At 42.4% G+C, this 20,930-nt stretch overlaps 1 protein-coding gene across 8 annotated transcripts; it reads right to left on the bottom strand.

Moving 5' to 3' along the window:
• Window positions 1–1,078: 1,078 nt before the first annotated feature.
• PARP11 (poly(ADP-ribose) polymerase family member 11) lies at window positions 1,079–15,932 on the bottom strand. 8 transcript variants are annotated; one of them, XM_056491207.1, is made up of 9 exons: window positions 15,675–15,932; window positions 15,305–15,529; window positions 8,784–8,912; window positions 8,565–8,685; window positions 7,233–7,308; window positions 6,249–6,321; window positions 6,031–6,161; window positions 2,237–2,388; window positions 1,079–1,801 (listed from the first exon to the last, which is right to left on the bottom strand). In XM_056491207.1, exons 3-9 carry the CDS (start codon window positions 8,907–8,909, stop codon window positions 1,488–1,490), a joined length of 993 nt encoding a protein of 330 aa, XP_056347182.1. In that variant the 5' UTR covers window positions 8,910–8,912; window positions 15,305–15,529; window positions 15,675–15,932; the 3' UTR covers window positions 1,079–1,487. The 8 variants fall into 8 exon arrangements, with proteins under 8 accessions (XP_056347182.1, XP_056347172.1, XP_056347155.1 ...); XM_056491197.1 differs by having other exon boundaries at window positions 15,305–15,578; XM_056491180.1 differs by lacking the exons at window positions 15,305–15,529; window positions 15,675–15,932 and adding an exon at window positions 13,050–13,517.
• Between the last annotated feature and the right edge of the window lie 4,998 nt (window positions 15,933–20,930).

Raw genomic sequence — 20,930 nt, forward strand, 5'->3', positions numbered from 1 at the left:
CTCAGGAGAAGGAAGAGATATTTGTGTCCTCAGTTACGATGCCAGATATGTTGCCATCTTCTGCTTCCAGTTCCACTGCTTTCGCATGACTTTGAGCAGACCTGGACATGCCAGGAGCTGCAGTGCCTTTAAGTGCAATACATTTTAAACACAGCCTTCGATCCAAAAAGTCCATTAACAATTCTATGACAAACCAACACAAATAATTCCACATCTGCCACAATTATTTACCAGTTCTACAGGGACTTGTTACTGGCCATAGCCAAAGAAAAGCCCTGGAAAGGTTTCAACTTTGACTTTGTCCATTACTGCTACTTAGGTCCCTTAACAAAGGACACTAGCAATTCCACAGCAAATCATTTCACATGACCCTCTAACATTTCACTCTAACAGCCCTTTCCTCAGCCTCTTCATGTGTTTAGGTACTCAGATTTGTTCTTTACCCAAATATTATCCCTTGCTCCTTCTACATGTGAAAAGCACTCTTCAACTTTACAACCATACCAGTTATGAAAACCCCATCTACACAACTGTAAGTGAAAGCTTTCTATTATAGTGTTTAAAAACTAAAGGACGGCATCTTTTGAAATCTTTTTAACTGTATTGTTTCCAGTTAAGTGTCTTCAGTAACACCAAATATATGAGCACTGAATGTGTCTTGAACTCTGACCAGACAGGAATCACAGCAGCACATGAATACTCTAATGAGATGGCAAAAATTCCATAGGATAAGACCTGAGAAAGATGTATGGCACTGTTAATATCCCAACAGTGAGCCCAACAGCTACAGAACAATTAACAACCACAAGTTTATGGGCCTCATTTCCAGCAAAACCTATGGCCAAATCCTACTGCAAGGGCTTTGTTATTTTCCCACTATATAACTGAAGCTTACAGTAAAATGTACATAAAGTTAAACTTGACAGCTTTGTTAAACTTTATCTGGAGGAAACTGATGAAGAAGCTGTAGATTCTTCTTTTTTTTTTTTTTTTAGGTTTAGAATCCAAACTAAGAGATCTCCAAATAAAGTAACATGTACTACAGAACACAGACACACACACACGTAGCCATGTCCCCTAGGGTTTTGCTGTTGTTTTTACTTTATGTTTTATAGACAATCTTTATAAAAGATTAGTTTCATCATATGCATACTATATTAGAGGCATATTTCTATCACTTTTAATATACTTTAGAAAAACAAAACATAAGTCTTGCCCTTGAAAACTTACCAATGCTCAATGTATTTAAGGCTCACTAAGCAACTTCAGATTTGTAATAGTCTCTACATTTGAAAAATGCATTAGTAAAGTTTACAGATTTTTAAAAACAGTTCACCAGTCTCTGATAAATATTTAATAGCTTCCCTCCTCCATAAATGTATGCCAACTTTTCTTTCACCTCTCTTTCATGCATCATGTTTCTATGTTGTTGTCTTTACAAAAGGAACAAAAGTATCAAAAAACCACAAACAATACTCAATTCAAACTTAACAAAATTCTATTAAGTACTCAGGGTAGATTTGGTTGGCATCAAAGATGACAAAGATCTTTGGGTTCCAGGTGTTATCCACACAGCTGTCATACAAGTTCACAAAGCTCCCATCTTTTGAAGGAGGCCTCATGTATTTTGAATCGCCGCCGATATAGTCACCAGTTAATACACGAGCAAGAAACATGACTTTATCTGGTCTATGCAGATGAGGCTGCAGGTTCACACCATGAATCTGGAAAGTATCTCCATGCTTCATGCTCTCTTTGCAGAAATGGCTGGAATATGATGCATCTCTTGCAAAATAGGTCCCTTGTAAGTAAAAAACATAGAAAATCTGATTATGTTCTTACCATGACAGCTTGGAAACCAGAGCATAGCTATCAAGATGATGAAAAATGTCAGGTCTTTTATGTTCATTAGCAATCTTTTTTTTCTTGTTGTTGTTATTAATTGCTACATTATGACAATATGACCAAATATTTTTAGCGTGAACATTTTAGCAGATTGTCTTGTGATCAATACTGCTTTGCTGGGCATCCCTTCCCCATGCTCCCTGGCCCTACCCAGCCAGTTGTGACAATTACATTCCTTACTACATCCTTAATTACACTTGCCATAAAAGCAGAGCTGCATTAAACAGCTCTTGGGTAAACATCAGGCATGTTTACCCAAGTACACACTACAGGGAACACTTAATGTTGAGCTGTTAACATTACTGCTGTTGTATGTGACAGCTATACTTACCTTTTCCATACACAGCAGCATGCATCCCATTTATTCTCCAGTCAAAATTATGAATACATATTGCTTCTACAAATTCATTACTTGTGCCATGAAACAGCATCTGCTCATTAATTGTTGGGACACCTCTTTTCTTCTTCAGTTGAGCTTTTTTCCTACAGAAAACACAAAATAAATACATAAATAAGCACATAATAAATAAATAGTTATATAAACTAACTTAATTACTACTGTGAAAAAAACACTGCTGAGGGTTCAGACCGAACACATTCTACTTTACAAGTACCTAGATGATTCTAGCGTTTAAACAGGTCAGAATTCTTAAGGTAGTTATTTAGAAATCACACATTTCTGAATACTGTAGGACTTTGTGACATAGTCTAAGATTTGGAAAAAAGGTCTTCCTACACCAATTTTATCAACATTGTTCATGTGTTATTAGTTTCAGTGTGGTCATTTTCTGCAGATACATCTTTAAAAGAAAGGTAATTTTGCACATTTTGTTTCCTTTACCTACTTTAATGTTATGGTGGAAGGGATAACAAAGTTGTGAGATTATCAAGCACTATTACCGAGGCAAACCAGAAAAACTGATCTAAGGGCTAGTTATGCTGAACATCTGAAATTTCTTCCATCAGCAGGTCTCTGTTGCTGGTTGTTGATCTCTGACAATATATAAATGTAACCTCGAGTAACTTCTCTTGAAACAGGGGAATGGAACAAATTTATAGAAGAAGTGAATAATCAATCATCAAAAGATTGTAACAATCCTTTACTTTCTCTGACCAGTTCATTTCATAAAGCCAATTTAGAATTGCCATTAATATGGGAACTACTCTAAGAGGCAAATGTGTTCTGACCACTACAGTGAGGCAAATACTCATTCAAGCAATGATCAAATGTAATCCCTTATCTTATCAATTAAACAAAACACTTTTTCAAAACCATAGAAGTTAAAGTCGCAATTGTTTCTCCTAAGCAGTAGAATATACTGGGCACACTGGCAAGCTGGCTGTGCAGAACACAGAAATGTCACAATAGGACACTTCAGTAATTCAGAACAGAAATCAAAGAGTCCAACTCTTCTAAAAAGCATCATCTAGCACCTTCCACAAGCAGCGACAAGATAATCCAGTTCAACAAAATTAAGTTCATCCACCACTGTGAAAATACTCATTCAGCCAATTCACTCAATAAAAGGCAAATCCTACAGCAAAACAAAATACCCAGAGACATGCTCTCTGTACCTACGTAAGCACATAAGCTTTTTCTAAAACTGGTCAGCAATCTCACTGACCAACACCTTTTTTTTACTTCTTGTACTCCTCAACAACTCCAAACTGAGACGCTAGACTAAGCATCATCCTCTTTTCAACTTTCCTACCTGAAACACCAAAAGATGTGAATCTGAAGTGCTGGAATACCTATTTCTTTGTAATACACTACCAGGCAATAATTTCTTCACCAGTGTGTGCAAGCCTATAGCACTGTCTTGTGGACACAGGACCCAACATTTTACCTTAGTAAACCTCACGCTATAGCCCATGGATCCAGCCTGTCCAGATCCCTCTGCAGAGCCCTCCTGCCCTCCAGCAGATCAACACTCCCACCCAGCTTGGTGTCATTTGCAAACTGAGTGAGGGTGCCCTTGATCCCCTTGTCCAGACCCCGGATAAAGATATAAAACAGGACATGCCCCAACACTGAGCCCTGGGGGACCCCACCAGTGACCAGCTGGATGTAACTCCATTCCCCACCTCTCCCTGGGCCTATCCAGATAGGTTTTTACCCAGCAAACAGTGCACCTGTCCAAGCCATGAGCAGCCAGATTCTCCAGGATAATGCTGTGGGAAAACAGTGTCGAAGGCTCTACTGAAGTTACTGAAGGTAAAAAATAACTGCAGCCTTTCCCTCATCCACATAGTGGGTCACCCTGTCATAGAAGGGGGTGAGGTTGGTCATCAAGCAGGATCTGCTTTTCCTAAATCCACCCTGGCTGGGCCTGACCCCTGGTTGCCCTGCACATGCTGTGTGATGGCACTCAGAATGAGCTGTTCTTTGACCTTTCCGGGCACTGAGCTCAGCCTGACAGGTCTATTGTTCTCTGGATCCTCCTTCCAATCCTCCTTGTGCATGGGCATCACATTTGCTCACCCCCAGCAAACTGGGACCTCCCCAGTGAGCCAGGACTGCTGGTAAATGGCTGAAAGTGGCTCAGTGAGCATCTCCCCAGCTTCCTTGGTACCCTCCAGTGGATTCTATCCATCCCCATAGACTTGTGTGGGGTAGCAGGTTCCATTTGCTCTTGAATTATGAGGGCTGCATTTTGCTCCCTGCTTCTGCCTACCAGCTCAAGGTCTGGGTGCACAGATAACAACTGGTCTCACTATTAATGCCTTTTTTGCCTCAGTCTTTTCCTCATTATTTGTCACTATGTTTCCCCCACATCAGTAAAGGATGGAGATTCTCTATAGCCTTCCTTTTGTTAATGGTTTATTTAAAATAATATTTTTATTGTCTTTTGCAGCAGTGGCCAAATTACGTTCTAGTTGGGCTTTGGTCCTTCTAATTTTCTCCCTGCAAAACACCTCAACATCTTTTACTCCTCCTGATTGCCTGCCCCTTCTTTCCCAAGGTCATAAACTCACTTTTTGGTCTGAATTCCAGCCAAAGTTCTCTGTTCAGCCAGGATGACCTTATTCCTTAATTACTTGTCTTTCAGTACATGGGGACAGCCTGCTCCAGAGCCTTTAGGATTTCCCTCTTGAAGAGTCCAGGCCCCCTGGACTCCTTTGCCCTTCAGAACTGCCTCACAAGGGACTCAGTCAACAAACAATCTCCTGAACAACCCAAAGTTTGACCTCTGGAAGTCCAAGGCAGCATTTCTGCTGATGCCCTTCCTTACTTCACCAAGAAAAAAAGGAAACGTAACCAAAAGTAGGGTAACTCTTAACCATTAATATACGTCAGGAATTTCACTTCCTCAATGTTAATGATATAGCATTAAATTAACAATAAATGACATATCCATAAAAAATCATCTAACTTATGAAAGATTCTAGTATGCATCTGGTTACTTATTTCCTCACTTTTTAACTTAGTCTAGATTGTTTTATTATGCAAAACATCTTTAAATCTTCTGATATGTACCCCTTCCTACAAGATATACAAAATAACACTTGTCAAGTACAATTGCTTAAGACTAACACCAAAAAATAAGTGGACACCAAACTGGACACTTCCTACTGCTTCCAGGCCAGCACAATATAAAGAGGGAAAAGCCAAGAACTTACAACAAGATTTTGTAACACATTAAACATAAAATAAATTGCATGAATACGTGTTAATTAGACACTTAGTTCTCTCCTATGCTTCATAAAATTGAGAAATTCAAGAAGACTGAAATATTTATTTGCTTTGTTCAGTAAAAATAAAAATAATACAATCCTCTCAAGGAATCATTTTACAAAAAGCTAATTTTTGTATTCCTTACTTCACTGTAAGGACCATGGGCATCTACCACACAGATATTCTGAACATCTTAAATACATTATCTGTGCTACAGCATTATCTAATGCATTTCTACAAGTATTACATTTCTGCACCTGTAGAAGCTACACAGTCTTGAAAATTAAATTTTGAATAAAGAGAAATGACAAGTAAGAAAATTTTTAAAAGTTAAAAAGTAACAAAAATTTTCATTAATAATAAAAACAGTTAAACATATTTCTGCTGCGTGATTTAAAACTTTTCTCCATTAACAATCCTAAAACTGTTGGTTTTAGAAATAATCTCACCTGCAAAAAAACTCCCACAAGTCTAGATTTTGTATTCTCTTAATTCTTTTAATTCGGTGGCTATCCATTGTTTTTCCAAAGAGACTAGAAACTTCATTATATTCATTTGTTTTCTTTTGCAATGGAATAAGCTGGAAAAAAAGAGGTTAGTGCGATTTCAATTCGATGCATTATTTCATTGGCACATGTTTTTGGCCAAGTTGCATGCCAACTCTTACCTGGTATGGCTCCTCAGTATTTACATTCTCCCAGTGTGAAGGCATAGGGATAGCCTCATTTTCACAGATGAAACTTCAAACAAAAAAGGTAAAAGCACATCACTTCAAAGACATGAGGCATTTTCTTCCTGTCAAACTCCTGCTCCAAACAACACAGTATGCAAAAAAAGCAAACCCCCATGAAGTTTATAGAGAACTACTAAAAAAGAATGGTTTAAGCACATGTACTACATACACAGAAGCTCTTAAGCCTTTAAACTGGGACTAAAAGAAAGAATCTCCTGAAAGTAAAGAATGTCACCACATGGAAATAAGGGTACAGAATGTAATTATTCCAAAAAAAAAGTAAATTGCCACATCATTTTATGCACTATTTAGCAAATACCTACTGAAAAAACATTGACACTTCAAAAACACAGGTTTTCTTGGAAGTCAATGTAAACAAATGGCTACTACATTTCTTATGACAAATGACAAATTTTTTTTTTTAATGTATAACCCCACTACAATTCAGAACTAAATTTTTTCTCAGAAACTATTTGGGGAAAAATCCCCACATATCCCATGTACTCAATTTCACCTGTGGTACTAACACTGCATAGCTCAGTTTATTGTTTAATGAGCTCAGCTTTACATCTAATGACTGATCAAGTGGTAAGAAACTGACAATCTAAAGCAATTAGACTCAGAATTGTTACAACACAATTTTTTTAACTCTAAGTCATTTTAGAGTAAATGAGTAAAATACAAGCATGAAATATAACTCAATCTTTCTTTGCTGTTACTATAATACTACTAAATAATTTATAGATTCCATTTTTTGGTGCTGCTTCCCTGCAGCAACTCTGATTCAACAGGTATTCAGACCAAGTGACATCAAAAGCAAATAAATATAAACAATAAAGATAAAGCACTTTTGTTTTATTTTACTTAGAAGAATCAGGAATAAAAGAAAAATAAGGAGTGTTCCTCTTATTTCCTTACCTGAATGAATTGATTGCAAAGGGAGCTCGCTTTATTGGACGTTGTTTGAGGGTAGTTAGGTTGATTTGCTTCATCACTGAGCATAAAACAAGAATTAGGATGAAATTTTTGGGAATTCATCTACAGCATATGAAACATTTAAGTGTCATTTTTTCAAAGAACGTTACTACACTCTAACCTACTTGACAGGAATTTCTATTTCAACAAGTAACAAATCAGCATTTTCAAAAAATGTTTCTAAATGCATTGTCATTTATGTGAGTTAGCAAGATGTCCAAATATTACACACACAAAACATTTATTTTTAAAATATCCATCTATTTTTAAAATATCCATACTCAGCCCCACTAAATCACAAGCAAAACTTCCACTGACTTGAATGGGATGACAAAAAATATACAATCCTTAGTATATGACATCATGACCTAAAGACAGTACCATAAAAATTGTTCTTTGACATTTCCTTGTAGTGTTTTTATTCTGGATGCAAAACACATTTTTTTATAAAAAGACATTTCAACACAAGTAAGCATAAAATTCCTTGTATTGTTAGATACCACTTTACTGTCAGTATATTGTTGATTTACTCAGTCCCCACTTTCTGTATTTGAAATATTTGAAATATTTGAAATTTGAATACATTTATTGGAATATGTACTTATTTCCTTAATTTCCTATATTTAGGCATATAACTGTTTTGTAATTTAATCAGAAAATAAACCATCTATAAATAGAAAAAGTAAAAAAAGCTACTAGAACACAACTTTGAAAAAAAAATAGATTATATTTATAATTATTTAGATACATTACAAACCTGTGATACTCTGTAATTTACAAGAACAGCATAAACAAGATTTGCAATCTACTGGTAAATCCTTGTGCCTATCTCCTTGTTATTCTGAGGACAGAACTGGCTTCAACTACCTGTTGAATTATTAAATCACTTTGATGCCAGTATTTTGCAGGAAGCCTCCTTCCTAGCAATGTTTCTTATACAGACTGAATGGAAGAGGTTTTCCAAGCTTACAGGCAGCTGCACATTAAAGAAAAAAGGTTCAAGAGATGTATCCTACATGCCACCTGCAGCTGAAGCAAGCAGTAGGAACACAATAGAGTGCTATCAAACAAAACATGCTACTTCATTAATAAACTATACAAAAAAATGTAACAGAGCAGCTGTTTCTAAAACTCCTATGTACTTTCCAGTAAAGAAGACATTTTTAATCATGCTTTCGCAGCAGATATGAGGACAATAACCTGCTGAATGAACAAATGTGCTGGTGTATCTGAGACCTCCTATTGTTTACATTTACTCTTTGTAAAGCCCCATACCTGAAAAGTCCAGAGTGTAGTTAAACTTTGCAGTGGTAAAGGAAAGTGATCCATGAGGGTCTGTTCGGAAACTCCTTTCAATATCTTCACTGCTAATAGAGCAGTGACTGTTTGAGTCAGTCTTCAAAATAAAAGAAAAAGCACATTAATACAAATTCAGCCATAGTTAATTTGACGTATGGAATCCATCAGAGCCAATATAACTTCATAGGTATTTACCTGAAACATATGCCATTTACCACACTCAGCCAAATAAAACCAGCCCCACTGGGTATCGGAGGTATCCATGTCTTCAACTGAATTTTCCATCTTTGCAAACACATCTTCTGATGGTCCTTGAAGCATTTCCTGAAACATTCACACACATACACACAAAAAAATATTAGAGAAATTTATAAAAAAACCAAAATAAAATGCATTTGCAATAACTACCCAAAAAAAAATCCTATCAGGCTGAGGAAAGATCTGTTCTTTCTTTTCCAGAGAAAAATTCTCACTTTGCTACTTATGCAGTACTATCCTTTAACTTAGTTAATAGATTTCAAAATTCTCTTAATTGTCTGTAGAGCATGACAGTAAAGAACTATAGACTTTATGTGATCAAAGAGAAGTGATAAATTTCATATTGATGGTTATTGCATCAAGGCCACTCAGAAATATACAACAGGTTCTTCATTCCTACTTCTCAAGAATGAAGCGTTGGGGTTACATCCAACAGCTTGATGGAAACATCTATTAGGTGCTCACCAGCTGTGAACAAATCTGACTGGAAATCAAAAGTTGTAAGAAAAAAAGAAATTGAAATTAAGACAAAGAATACAATTATTTAACTGTGCAAGACCACAGTAGGTTATTCCTTCCCATTGCACAAAGAAGAATTTTCCCCCAATGCACCCACTTAAAAATAACACAATAAAATTCCTAGTACTCTGACCTTGTATTTACAGAGAAAGTTTACACCAAAAACAAGAGTGGCTCCCACACAAGCAATGACTACCACAGTTGGGGTTCTGAAGGATGGAAGAAAAAGAACTGAGGAAAGCATATAGCACAGGTCTACAAAATCTTGACAAAACCAAATAGGTAACAAAGAATCACATTTTTTTCTGACATACAGGGGAGACACCTATCAAAGGTTGCACATGTCAAATTCAAAGTGAAAGAAAAACTTCATGAACCAGATGGAAACCTATGGAATTTCTTTTCATGGTATGGTGTAGATGCTGCAAATTTATGGAAGTTCAAAAAGCAGCTAGACAAGTTTAAGCCTATCAAGAGCTATGCCAGAATACCTTTAGAAAAACAGTCCCTGCCAGAATTCAGCTCATTCTTTGTTCAATAAAATTCTGAAAACTCTGAAAGCGCTCACCTCTATTTGCATATATTCCCTGATGTGCCAACTTCCTGCAACAACTTCCCCAAGCAAAAATTCTAAGTAAGTTTCAGGCAATCCTTCAGAGAAAAAAAAATTGCCCCACTCCCAGAAAAAGTCAGCAATTCATCCACTCTAACTGTTTAAGCAAAACACTTTGGCACTCTTCCCAAACGTCCTCAAGTTCACTTTTTCTTCCAAGAAGTGAAACAACATCCTCCAGCACAAGTCAAACAACATGCAGTAAGTATCCTGGAAGGTTCACTTGTTTCCTGGTCACTTCAACCCAGGAAAAATAAAAACCTGAAGAAGACAAATACTGGAGAAAAAGTAGGCATCCCTGTTCTGATCAGTGCTACTGGGGCAGCAGTTCAGAGCAGGAGGCACTTCTAGCACTGTCCTTCACCCCCCATTTTTCTCAAGCTGGCTGTATTTCTGTCTTTTCTGTTTGAGAAAAAAAAAAATCTGAGAAACCTCTTTGTGATAACAGTTAGAGGCTATACTCTAATAATCAAAAGCTCCAAAGGGTTACAAAAATCTAGATGCTTAGAGATCAGGGGAATTTTAAGTGGATCTGCAAAACATCACCAAATTGCAGAATCTGAGGGCAACCAACTTCAGTGAAAATGGAAGCCTACATGTATGGACTGCTGCCTCAAGTTCAAGCAGCACTACACAAAAGGTTCACCAGCTGCACAGAAAAGGTATTTTGAAAAAGAAAACCATTCTCTGCTTCAGAAGGCATCCATCAACATCTCTTCTATTACCTACAGCAAAGCAGCCACAGAGCCTACATTCACTTGGTGTTAAAAGCACAACTGACCAACACCTTCTGATGAAAATCTTTCACCTACAATTTGATTTTTCCTCTTGGATTTGACTATGTTCTATCTTACTGAGAGCAGGCAGAGGTAGTCTGCACTTCTCTAAAGCTGAGGAAAGCAACTCAGGCTTTTCTTGGTAATGTTTATTTCTTCATGTTCCCATTAAAACGGTCAGACCTCAGCTCCCTCCCAGCATTAGTTCAGGGCCTTGACTCTGATCAATTAAATCAATAATGCCTTTTGAACCAGAGGACATGCCTTCACAAGCAAAGAAGGCATGATTATCTGTGCCCGCCAACACACTTGAGAGTCCTCCAGAGGCATCCCAGCCTCCAGAATAAACCATTTACTAAGGAGATAATTATTTCCATGGCTTTCAAAAATCTTACATTCAATCCCCATATATTACCCTCGTCACAAAGTTTTGTGTAAGCAGGTAGATTTCAGGATATTTTAGAAGAATGGAGGAAAGGTATGAATATGTAAAGCCATAAAAACAAGAGAACTGTTCTCAAAGGTGACACAAATTCAAAATGTTTGAAGGAATCACTGGTTAATTCAAAATCGTATGCACACCAGTTATAAGCATCAGGTAGCATTCTGAGAGGGGTGTCAACTCCCATTATTAGCACTGTTTCTTTTCCAGTGGTCCAGGAGCTACCAGAACAGCTCAAATTAAACAAATTTCTTAGGAAAAACATCCTCCTAAACAAGAACAGCACTTGTGTGTTGTGACTGACTGGCTTTACTACTACCGGCAATGCACTCCCTCTCTTTCCCAGAAGTACTTTACGTTCAACTGATAGACATACTTTGCAGTGTGTAGACTCACAGAATGCTTTGAGTTGGAAGAGAACTTTAAGACCATCTGGTTTCAATCCTCCTGCCACGGGCAAGGGACACCTTCCACTAGACCAGGTTGCTCCAGGTCCCATCCAATCTGGCCTTGAACACTGCCAGGGATGGGGCATCCACAGCTTCTCTGGGCACCCTGTGCCAGGGTCTCACCACCCGGATGGTAACAAACACAGCAGCATCCCAATGGACTGCTCTGTCCGGATTCCTGTGCTGCCTGCTTCACTTGGCACATGGTGCTCTCCTGCCAAAGGCTCTCCTGCCTACTAACACCGACTTGGTACAGTGCCCTGCTGGGAACAAGGGCGCTGCCAAAGGGATCTCTGGCTCTTCCTTAGGGAACACGACACCTGACGGGGAGCCTTGGCTGAGGTGAGCCCGCAGGGCTAGGCAGGAGGGCCGGCATCAGCACCAGTAGGGGACACGGTGGCATGACAATGCCCTTGCCACCTGCGCCGCCACCCACCCGCTCCGTGCTGCCGGGAGCCACCGTCGCAATCACACCCGTAACCGCACCCTGCAGGGCTGAAGCCACTGGCGCTCAAGGGCACGGCCCGCCGGCCGAGCCGAGCACGGAGCCACTACCCCTCCACCGGGCGCGCAGGCCGCTCCCACACACGCCGTGGCCGACCCCTCCCACCTCCGTGCCCAACCTGGCAGCGCGCTGCGCGGCGCGGCGCGGCGGGCGGGGCAGGGCGCGGCGGGCGGCGGCCTGCGGGGCGCGCGGGGCTGGGGCGCGGCGCGGGGCTCGGGCCGGCGGCGGCCGTTCAGTTCCGTTCCGTTCAGTTCCGTTCCGTTCCGTTCCGTTCCGTTCCGTTCCGCCCGCACTCACCGCAGCGGCCGCGCGCACCGGGCGCGCTCCCGCAGGCCGCCCGCGGCGCGCGGGCCGGGCGCGCGGGGCCCGCTCCGCTCCCGGCGCTTCCGTTACCGGCGGCTGCGGGGGGCGGGGCCAGCGCCGCGGCGGCCGTGCCCCATTGGCCCGTCGGGGACGGGCATGCAAATGAGGGCGGGGCGGGGCGGGGCGCGGTGAGGGGCCGGGTCGGGCCCAGGCCGTGCCTGGACATGGCCCGGTCCGTGTACCGCCCGTACCAGCGCCAGTACCAGCACCGGTACCAGCACCGGCACAGAACCACCCCCAGCACCGCTTCCAGCTCCAGTCCCAGTGCCAAAACCAGTCCAAACACCTGTTCCAGTACCAATACCAGTACCAGCCCTAGTTCCAGTATCATACCACTGCCTGTGTCGGTACCAGCACCAGTTCTGATATGAGCACCAGTCGTTGTTCCAACACCAGTCCCAGTTCCCAAACCAATCCAAGTACCTGTACCAGTACAAGTACCAGGCCCAGTGCCAGTAACAATACCAGTTTAGTGCCTGTCCTAGACCCAGTAGCTTTACCAGGCCCAGTCCCAGTTACAAAACCAGTCCGAGTACCTGTACTAAAGGTACCAGGCCCAGTTGCAGTCCCGGTCCAAGCACCAGTACTAGTACCAGTATCAATCCCAGTTCCAGTTCTGGTACCAATAGCTGTTCAGGTACCTGTCCCTGTCGCTGTATGAGTACCAGGCTCAGTTCCAATCCCAGGATCAGTGCCAGTCGCAGTTCCAGTTCCAGTGCCAGTAACAGAACCGGTAACAGTCCCGGTCCTAGTTCCAGTACCGGTACCGGTACCAGTCCCTTGTGGTACCGGGGCCGTGACACAGTGCACTGCGTAGGTTACACAGCAGAGGGCAGCAATAAAAGCCTCTCAGGGCCCGTGAGTATCTTTATGCCACAAGCAGGTCTGGAAGCAGCAGCAGCTGCTCTAGGACCAGCTGGTAAGAGGAGCCACAGCGCTGAGCGGGGCTCACCCCGGCGCTTTGGTGCACAGTCTAGGAGGAGAGCTGCTGGGCGGAGAAGCTGGCAGTGATGTCAGCTACAGCACTCTGCCGTCAGCCAGCGGCTTTCCGAAAGGAAGTCCTCATACATGCGAAGTCATTGCAGCACATCCTGCAGTGAAGAATTTTCACTGAGCAGCATGCCGAGAACAACGCAGCTGGGGAGGAAATTATTAACTTCTCCAATTCTGAGGGAGTCAAACAGGATGTTTATCCAGATTCTGGCTGTGCTGACCTTGCCTCTGAATACAGAGTTAGAAAAGGTTATCTATTTGAATTAAAAAGTCAAGCAGCCTATGATAAATCATTGGAAGTATTTCACTGGGATGAACGTAATGCTTCTGGAATAAAGGAGCTTTCTGGAAGTAAAGCCATCTTTTTAAAGTATGTTATTTGTATTGACATTGTTAGAAAGCACATGAAGTTTGTTGGGACATATCCTGCCCTGCTTTATGGATCTATACAGAGGCTAGAAGTAAGGAAGGATTCCTTCCTTCTTCCTTAGCTGCTGAATGCCTGTTGAACATCTCTTTTTTAATTGAAAAGATGCTGATAAAGCTTTAAGTCTAATGTGGTCCTCTTTGAATCATTTATTTCTATTGCTATTGCTGTCTGTTGTGTATTTTTAAAATAAGAGTCAGGTTTTTCACAGAATTTGTGTATTTGTAGTTACAGTAGCACAATGCACACCTTTCTAGCAGCCAAAAGTTTTAAAGAGGTTTCTGCTGCTCTGCCTTGAAGGGTGGGATAGAGTTGAGATTTTTGTTATGTATAACAACATAAAACCTTTCAAGTCCAAAGATTTCTGTGGGTATGTGATGCACTGTGTGCAGACTAACGGCCTATCTGGAGAAGACGTAATTGCTTTAATTGATTCTCATTAGCCTCTACTTCAAGCAGCAAAAAGGCAGAAAATGGAGAGATTTGGCCACATGAATTACAAACCCATTCTCACAGGGAATTGTCAAATGGAACTGTCTTGGGTTGCAATATAGGATGTGGCCAGAAATGTGTATTCTATCCCCATCTGTTGAAGCTGGGTGGGGCAGTGATTCCTTATCTCCATGGCACATACCATCTGCTAATGGTCCATCTTTAAAACCAGGTGGGGCAATCATCTTTATCTTTTCCACAACCCATCCTCCCTCCAGGAAGATATCATCTGCTGCTGGGCCATTGAGTCCCACTGTATGACTGATAAAATTACATCATCCCATTGGGAGATGCTCCAGCCAGGGGGAGGAGCCAAGCCTTTCCTTCCTAGATAAAAACTGAGATTTTGGACAGCAAGTTACCTTCTTTCCACTGGATTCCAGAGGAAAACTGGGCCCTTTTTCCACATCATCCCTGGACCTTCAGAGAAAAACTGCACCCTTCTACAGGAACACTGCTTCAGCTGAACCACATCTGCCACTGCAGGAGGACTGTAGCCACCATTTAATCTGACTGCTACCAACACCCTGACTGACAGGGTGTCAGGTTGTATTCTGACTCTGTCAGGGTTGGGATTGTTCTTTGTAATACTGTATTTCTATTTTAATTTTCCTAGTAAAGAACTGTTATTCCTAATTCCCATATCTTTGCTTGAGAGCCCCTTAATTTCAAAATAATAATAATAATTGGGAGGAAGGGGGTTTACATTCTTCATTTCAAAGAGAAGCTTCTGCCTTTATTGGCAGACACCTGTCCTTCAAACCAGGACAGGAAGTGAAAGAGGGAACTCCCTGGTGCTGCTTGGTACATAAGTTGTAGGATCATGGAAGAATTTAGGTTTGAAAGGGCTAATGAAGTTCTTTAATCCAGTCTCCTTACCAAAGTAGGCCTAACTTAAAATCTACATCAGGTTGCTCAATTCCTCATTCAAACTTTTTTTTTTCTCTTCTCCAGGAATGTCTGCTGAACTGTTTTCAAGGGCAAGAAGCTTTTGTCCTTCTGTCCATTCCAGAATTTCTTGTGTTGCAACTTGTGCACATTGACTCTCCTTTCAGTGTAACCCTGTGAGGTGAGTTCCCTCAGTCTTCCAGGCAGCGCCTTTCCCTGAGTAGGAAAATAACAGGCAGAGTGTCTCCAAGCTGGTAAAAGCTACCTGAAGCAGAGGGAAATTACAGTTAATTACCCTAGGATACGGCTTCTTTAATTGTATCAGACAGGGGATTAAAAGAGGATTCAAGTTGGAATGCACCTTGGTTGTCTTTGAGGAGGGCCACAAAGGTGTTCAAAGGGCTGGAGCACCCCTTTTCCATAGACAAGCTAAGAGAGTTGGGGCTGTTAGCCTGGAGAAGAGGTGGTTCCAGGGAGACCTCATTGTGACCTTTTATCCCTGGAAGTGTTCAAGGACAGGTTGGGTGGGGCTCTGGGCAATCTGGTCCAGTGGAATGTGTCCCTGTCTATGGCAGGGGTTTGGAACTAGATCATCTTTAGAATCTCTTCCAACCCAAATCATTTTACAATCATATGATCTAACACAACCTCCTGCTTGAATCAGGATCGGCTATGAGATCAGATAATTTTGTTCAGGACTATATCCAGTCAGGTCTTGAAACCTACAACCAACAGACAACAAAACCTCTCTAGCCAACCTCTTCCAGTGCTTGATACTTGACTGTCATCAGTATGAAAAAATTTTCCCTATATCCTCTCATTACAGATTAAGCCTTCTGCCTCTTCTCCTACCACCATGCACTACTGTGAGGAGCCTGGCCTGGTCCTCTTAACCTCTGCAGAAGGAATCTTCTATTGGAAGATTGCAGTTAGTTGTTTCCACCCAATCCTTCTCCAGGCTAACCAAGTCCAGGTCCAACAGTTTCTCCTCACAGGACAAGTGCTCCAGCCTCCTGACTCTTGGTGCCCTGCTGCTGAAATTGTTTCAGTTGATCAATTTTGTCAGCCTTTCATATACTGATAAGCCTTAAGCTGGATGCAGTATTTTAGATGGAGTTAAAAAATCCTAGTATTCCTTTCTTTTGAGATCCTGAATATGGGCCTGCTATTTTATAGCCAAGGGTGCAGTAGTCCCCCACTGCCTCCAGGGCACACTGTGGGATCACATCCAGCTTTCCATCTACCAGGACCACATCACCTTTTCAAAACAGCAGCTCACTGTTTCCTAACCCATATTATTGCCAGGGGTTATCTCTTCCCAGGTGCAGAATTTTGCCTTTGTCCATTTTCAGTTTCAAATGGTGCCTCTGAGCCCACTCCTCCAGCTTGTCTGTGTCCCTCTGATGAGCTGTTCTCTGCCCTTGAGTGTATCAACTAAGAAAAGCCAAGGAACATAAACTGCCATTATACAGTCTCCAAGAGGGAAAAGTGGGTGATTCTTCAGTATTTGACATTTCATAGTAGATTAATTTTTAATAATCAGTGTAATGTTACATATGTGCAACTGAATGATAATGTAAATGACAATGACATGTAATTCTGCCATCATTAACTGAAAGTAAGCAAAAACCAAACAAAACAAGCAAAGAAGGAATAAAATACAAATACTCCATGCCTCCCAAGACCCCCCATAACAGTACAATGACTGTGCCATGAAAAGAAAATATTGACACTGTTTTGCAACTTTTCAGAAAACTTCACGATTTTATGACGGGCATTTGTATTGCAGCATAAAGGAAATTGTAGGATGCATGTGATGCCTGTGGTATCCACAAACTTGTACACACAAATGCAGTTGCCCAGAGGCAAGAGAAGAGACTGAGGAAATACTGTGCTTATTACAGAGCATCACATCTGGAGGCCATGGCTGTCCACCTCAAATATGGCATTGGTCTTGAGATGTGGAGGAAATTATAGAAGAATATTATTTTACGTTTTTCCTTGCAAGTCTACATTCTCTTGCTTTGTTGTTCAAGGAGCTGTTAAGGTGTGTCAGGTGATTTTTCTTAACCTGAATCTCCTGCATCCTTCTGTTTCCTAGAAGATCCTTTTCTAGCCCTGTTCCTGCTATGCTTTTCCCAGCTATGCCTATTCTCTGTACTATGCCTGTACTCTGTGGGAGATGGAAAAGGTCTGGGAACATCTCAGTTCTTTGATGCCTTTTGCTGTTGTTTTTCTTGTTGATACTGACTGAAAGCCATTGTCCCAAGCAGTACATGTCTTACCCCTTATTAATGGAGAATAAAACCCACTTCCAAGAGACTTCCTTGTCTCCTTTCACTTTACTTTCACATTCCTAGATGTTCTTTTTCCTCCTGGTTGTCTCACTCTCATTTGCAATGCTTCACCATTTCTTGGTTGCTCAAAATTTCCAGTTGCCTTTCTGTCTCCTCGAATGGGTAGACTGAGCTCCACCATCCCTGGATTGTTTTTCTGGGGTTTGGGATTTTTTTGTTGCTGTTGTTGTTGGTTTTTTGGAGTTTTTTTCTGCAGGGAAGAGGAGTCCAGGAAGTTTCCAGATCTTCAGCTGACATTAAGAGAATTTAAATACAAACAGATGCACTTGTAGCAACTGCAGGAAGCAGAGAGCTTTTAGTTTATTTGTTTCTCTCTAGAGATGAACGTAGAAGACCCACGAGGAAGATCACTTTAATACCTGACTAATTTTTGCTTCCTACCTTTTCTAGGCTGGCACAACATAGCTAACTGCAACATTGCATAATGACTGTTTACCTGAGTCAAACAGTCAGAGAATGAGAAAACCTCAAAACCAGTGAGTCTGCCAGCACCAGCACAATTTCTCAGGTATGACACATGAACAGCTGCATGGGGCTGATTCTCATTGACCCTGCAGTGCTGCTCCCTCTGTGTTGCTCTAATGACTGAACTTCACTCGTCCTGGTTTAAGAGACAGGTGTCTGCCCAGGAAGGCAGCAAGGTTCCTGGGATGGAAAATATGACCACCTTTCCTCCAAATTATGAAAACTTTGAAATAACAGGGCTTTCAGGCAGAACTAAGGGAAAAGGAGTAACAGTTCTTTAATAGAATATATATAATAAGGCAAATAACCACAATGACAGCAGCAAGCAGAACCAGGAATGCAGTCGCAGCCTTCTCTCGGGGGTCAGGACTCTCGCCTGGGTGCAGTCCCGGTCACGGCCGGCAGGGGCGCTGCTGGCTCCCGGCCGGGCGGGGCGGTGCCGTGATTCCCCCGCGCCTGCGGGGGGCGCTGTGCGCCGGCTCGGCCGCCTCTCCTCGCGGCAATGGCGGCTCAAGCCAGGGGGAAGAGGGGACCCGGCTCCCCTTGCAAAACTTACAGGGAGCAGCTGCTCTCACTGACACTCCAGGTGGTGAGCTGGTCTGTAGCAAACCACAGTGCAGCCCCGTCTGGGGAGACACAGGTGCCCACTCCCCACACCACGTGTGACCTCTCTGCCCTCCAGTCGCTGAGAGCTGAAGGGGCTGAGTGAGCCCCTGACCCCCAACCATGTCTCAGTCAGCCCCCTGACCTCTCACGGTATCTCTGCATTTCCCAAGAAAACCCTCACTACCCAGCTACTAGCAATCCTTCTTCTGCAACTGCACTCCTTCTCCCCTCCTCCCCCAGGACATTTCAATGGAATTCCAAGATGTCCAGCTAGATCTTTTGTCTCATAAGTAACATCCATTCATCCTCTTTCAAGCAACAAATGCAGCGAAAATTACCTGAGAGAAAGAAAGAATAAGAAAGAAAAAGCCTAACCCCTAACACCTTCCTGTGTGGAGTATGCATAGTGTTTGTTTCTATGTACATGCCTGCAATAGACTCCATCAGCCTGAGATTTGAATATACACATTAGTTCTGTGTACAGAGAAAAAAGATTTATCTATAGCCTGATCCATTCCTCTCCCGCCACTCATTGCAACCTACAAAAGGATGCAAGGGTTATTTGCAACTTTGTTCAATGACTGGATATGGCATCCCTGTCCAGGTCACCTCCTAGTGAATCACACTTATGTAGGGAATGGTTTGTCCATCTTTGCTGCCCATTTCTATTTTTGCTGCCTATCTCTGAGGAGAGAGGAGCATTTGCAGAATACTTTTGAGCCCAGTTACATCAGGCAGCACAAGCAAGTATCCGTAGTTTGTTCTGTGTGTGGGGAATGCGGTGAGCAAGATTGGGATGATCAGAGACAATGCCATACTGCAAACTGTGGGGTTGGGAGACTGTGGTTGGAAGTCTGGAGAGAACAGGCATTCATAAGAAGAGGCAAAATTACATTCCACATGTCTCTGGATCCTTATGATGTCTCCACCCTCCAGCACTTAAGTGATGTTTAAGAGTGTATTGGGGTCTGGCTGCATAGAGTTAATTTTCTTTATAAGTAGACTGTATGGTTGCATTTAGGATTTGTGACTAAAGCAAGCCCTGGTAACATACCTGTGTTCTGGCTACTGCTGAGCACTGCTTGCACAGCATCAAAGCTTTCTCTTACTCCCACTCAGGCCCTCTCAGGAGTATTTGAGAATTTGGAGGGTGCACAAACAGGACAGCTGACCTAAAGTGACCCATATGATATTGTATGCTCTACAATATCATACACAGTAACAGAAATTGAAGAGAGATTTTGGGAAGGCAGCCATTGCTCAGTGATTGACGGGCATCAGTCTGCTTTTGCATTACTTTTTTCCCCCCTTCCTCTTTCCTTCAGTTAATAAACTATATTTATCTCACCCTGTGAGTTTTCTCACTTTTGCTCTCCCCATCCTGCTATGGTTTTCAGGGAAGGGTGAGTGAGATATTGTGTGGTGCTTAGCTATGGGTGAGGGTCAACCTGCCACAAAGTGAGAAAAGAAAATCTCCAGAGTCTCTCTGGTATACACACAGTTAGGTTTCCACACAGCTACAGCATATTCCCATATTCAAATGTGCATACACACATGCACCTGAGCCATAATCCATGTACTCACTGCCCCACTGTTTACCTCGGCATGTTGTGAATTGCCAAGGGATGCACCACAACCAGCTGCATCTGCACCACGCCTGAGCCGTGCTGGGACACTGCTTGGAGATTCCTTCTACAGGGTACAGAGGCACCCATCCACTTGTTTGCACCTTGCATGGCCTCCTGATTGCAGGGAAGGAGGACTTGGGGCTTTTACAGGGAGCACCAAGGCATGTCTGGACTTTGGCCTGCTCCTCTGTGTGGGTGCCAGTCAAGGGAGACCTTAGGCAAACCAAGAGTGGCTACAGGGCACTGGAGCCCAGGTGCTGCTCTCCTTGTCCTGCCAGTGGAAATGCAAGGCTCGGGCAGGAGAGCCCCCAGCCTGTGGGCTAAGACCAGACTGCACAGCCAGTGTTGCAGACAGAGCTTTGGCTTTCATGGCAATGGACCCCTGCTTTGAGGAACAAGGACAAGGGCATGTTTTCCAATGGGCTTTCCAGCCTAACTGGGTTAGGTTGCCCTAAGGATATTCTGCATGCTGTGGGGTTCTCCTCCTTTTGTGGCCCTCCAGTGGTACTGTGGGCCCTTCTTGGACTCTTAACATCTGTTCCTTTCTTGGTCTCTGTGAAG

Source organism: Oenanthe melanoleuca, chromosome 1 (assembly GCF_029582105.1).
Source record: "Oenanthe melanoleuca isolate GR-GAL-2019-014 chromosome 1, OMel1.0, whole genome shotgun sequence".
NCBI lineage: Eukaryota > Metazoa > Chordata > Aves > Passeriformes > Muscicapidae > Oenanthe > Oenanthe melanoleuca.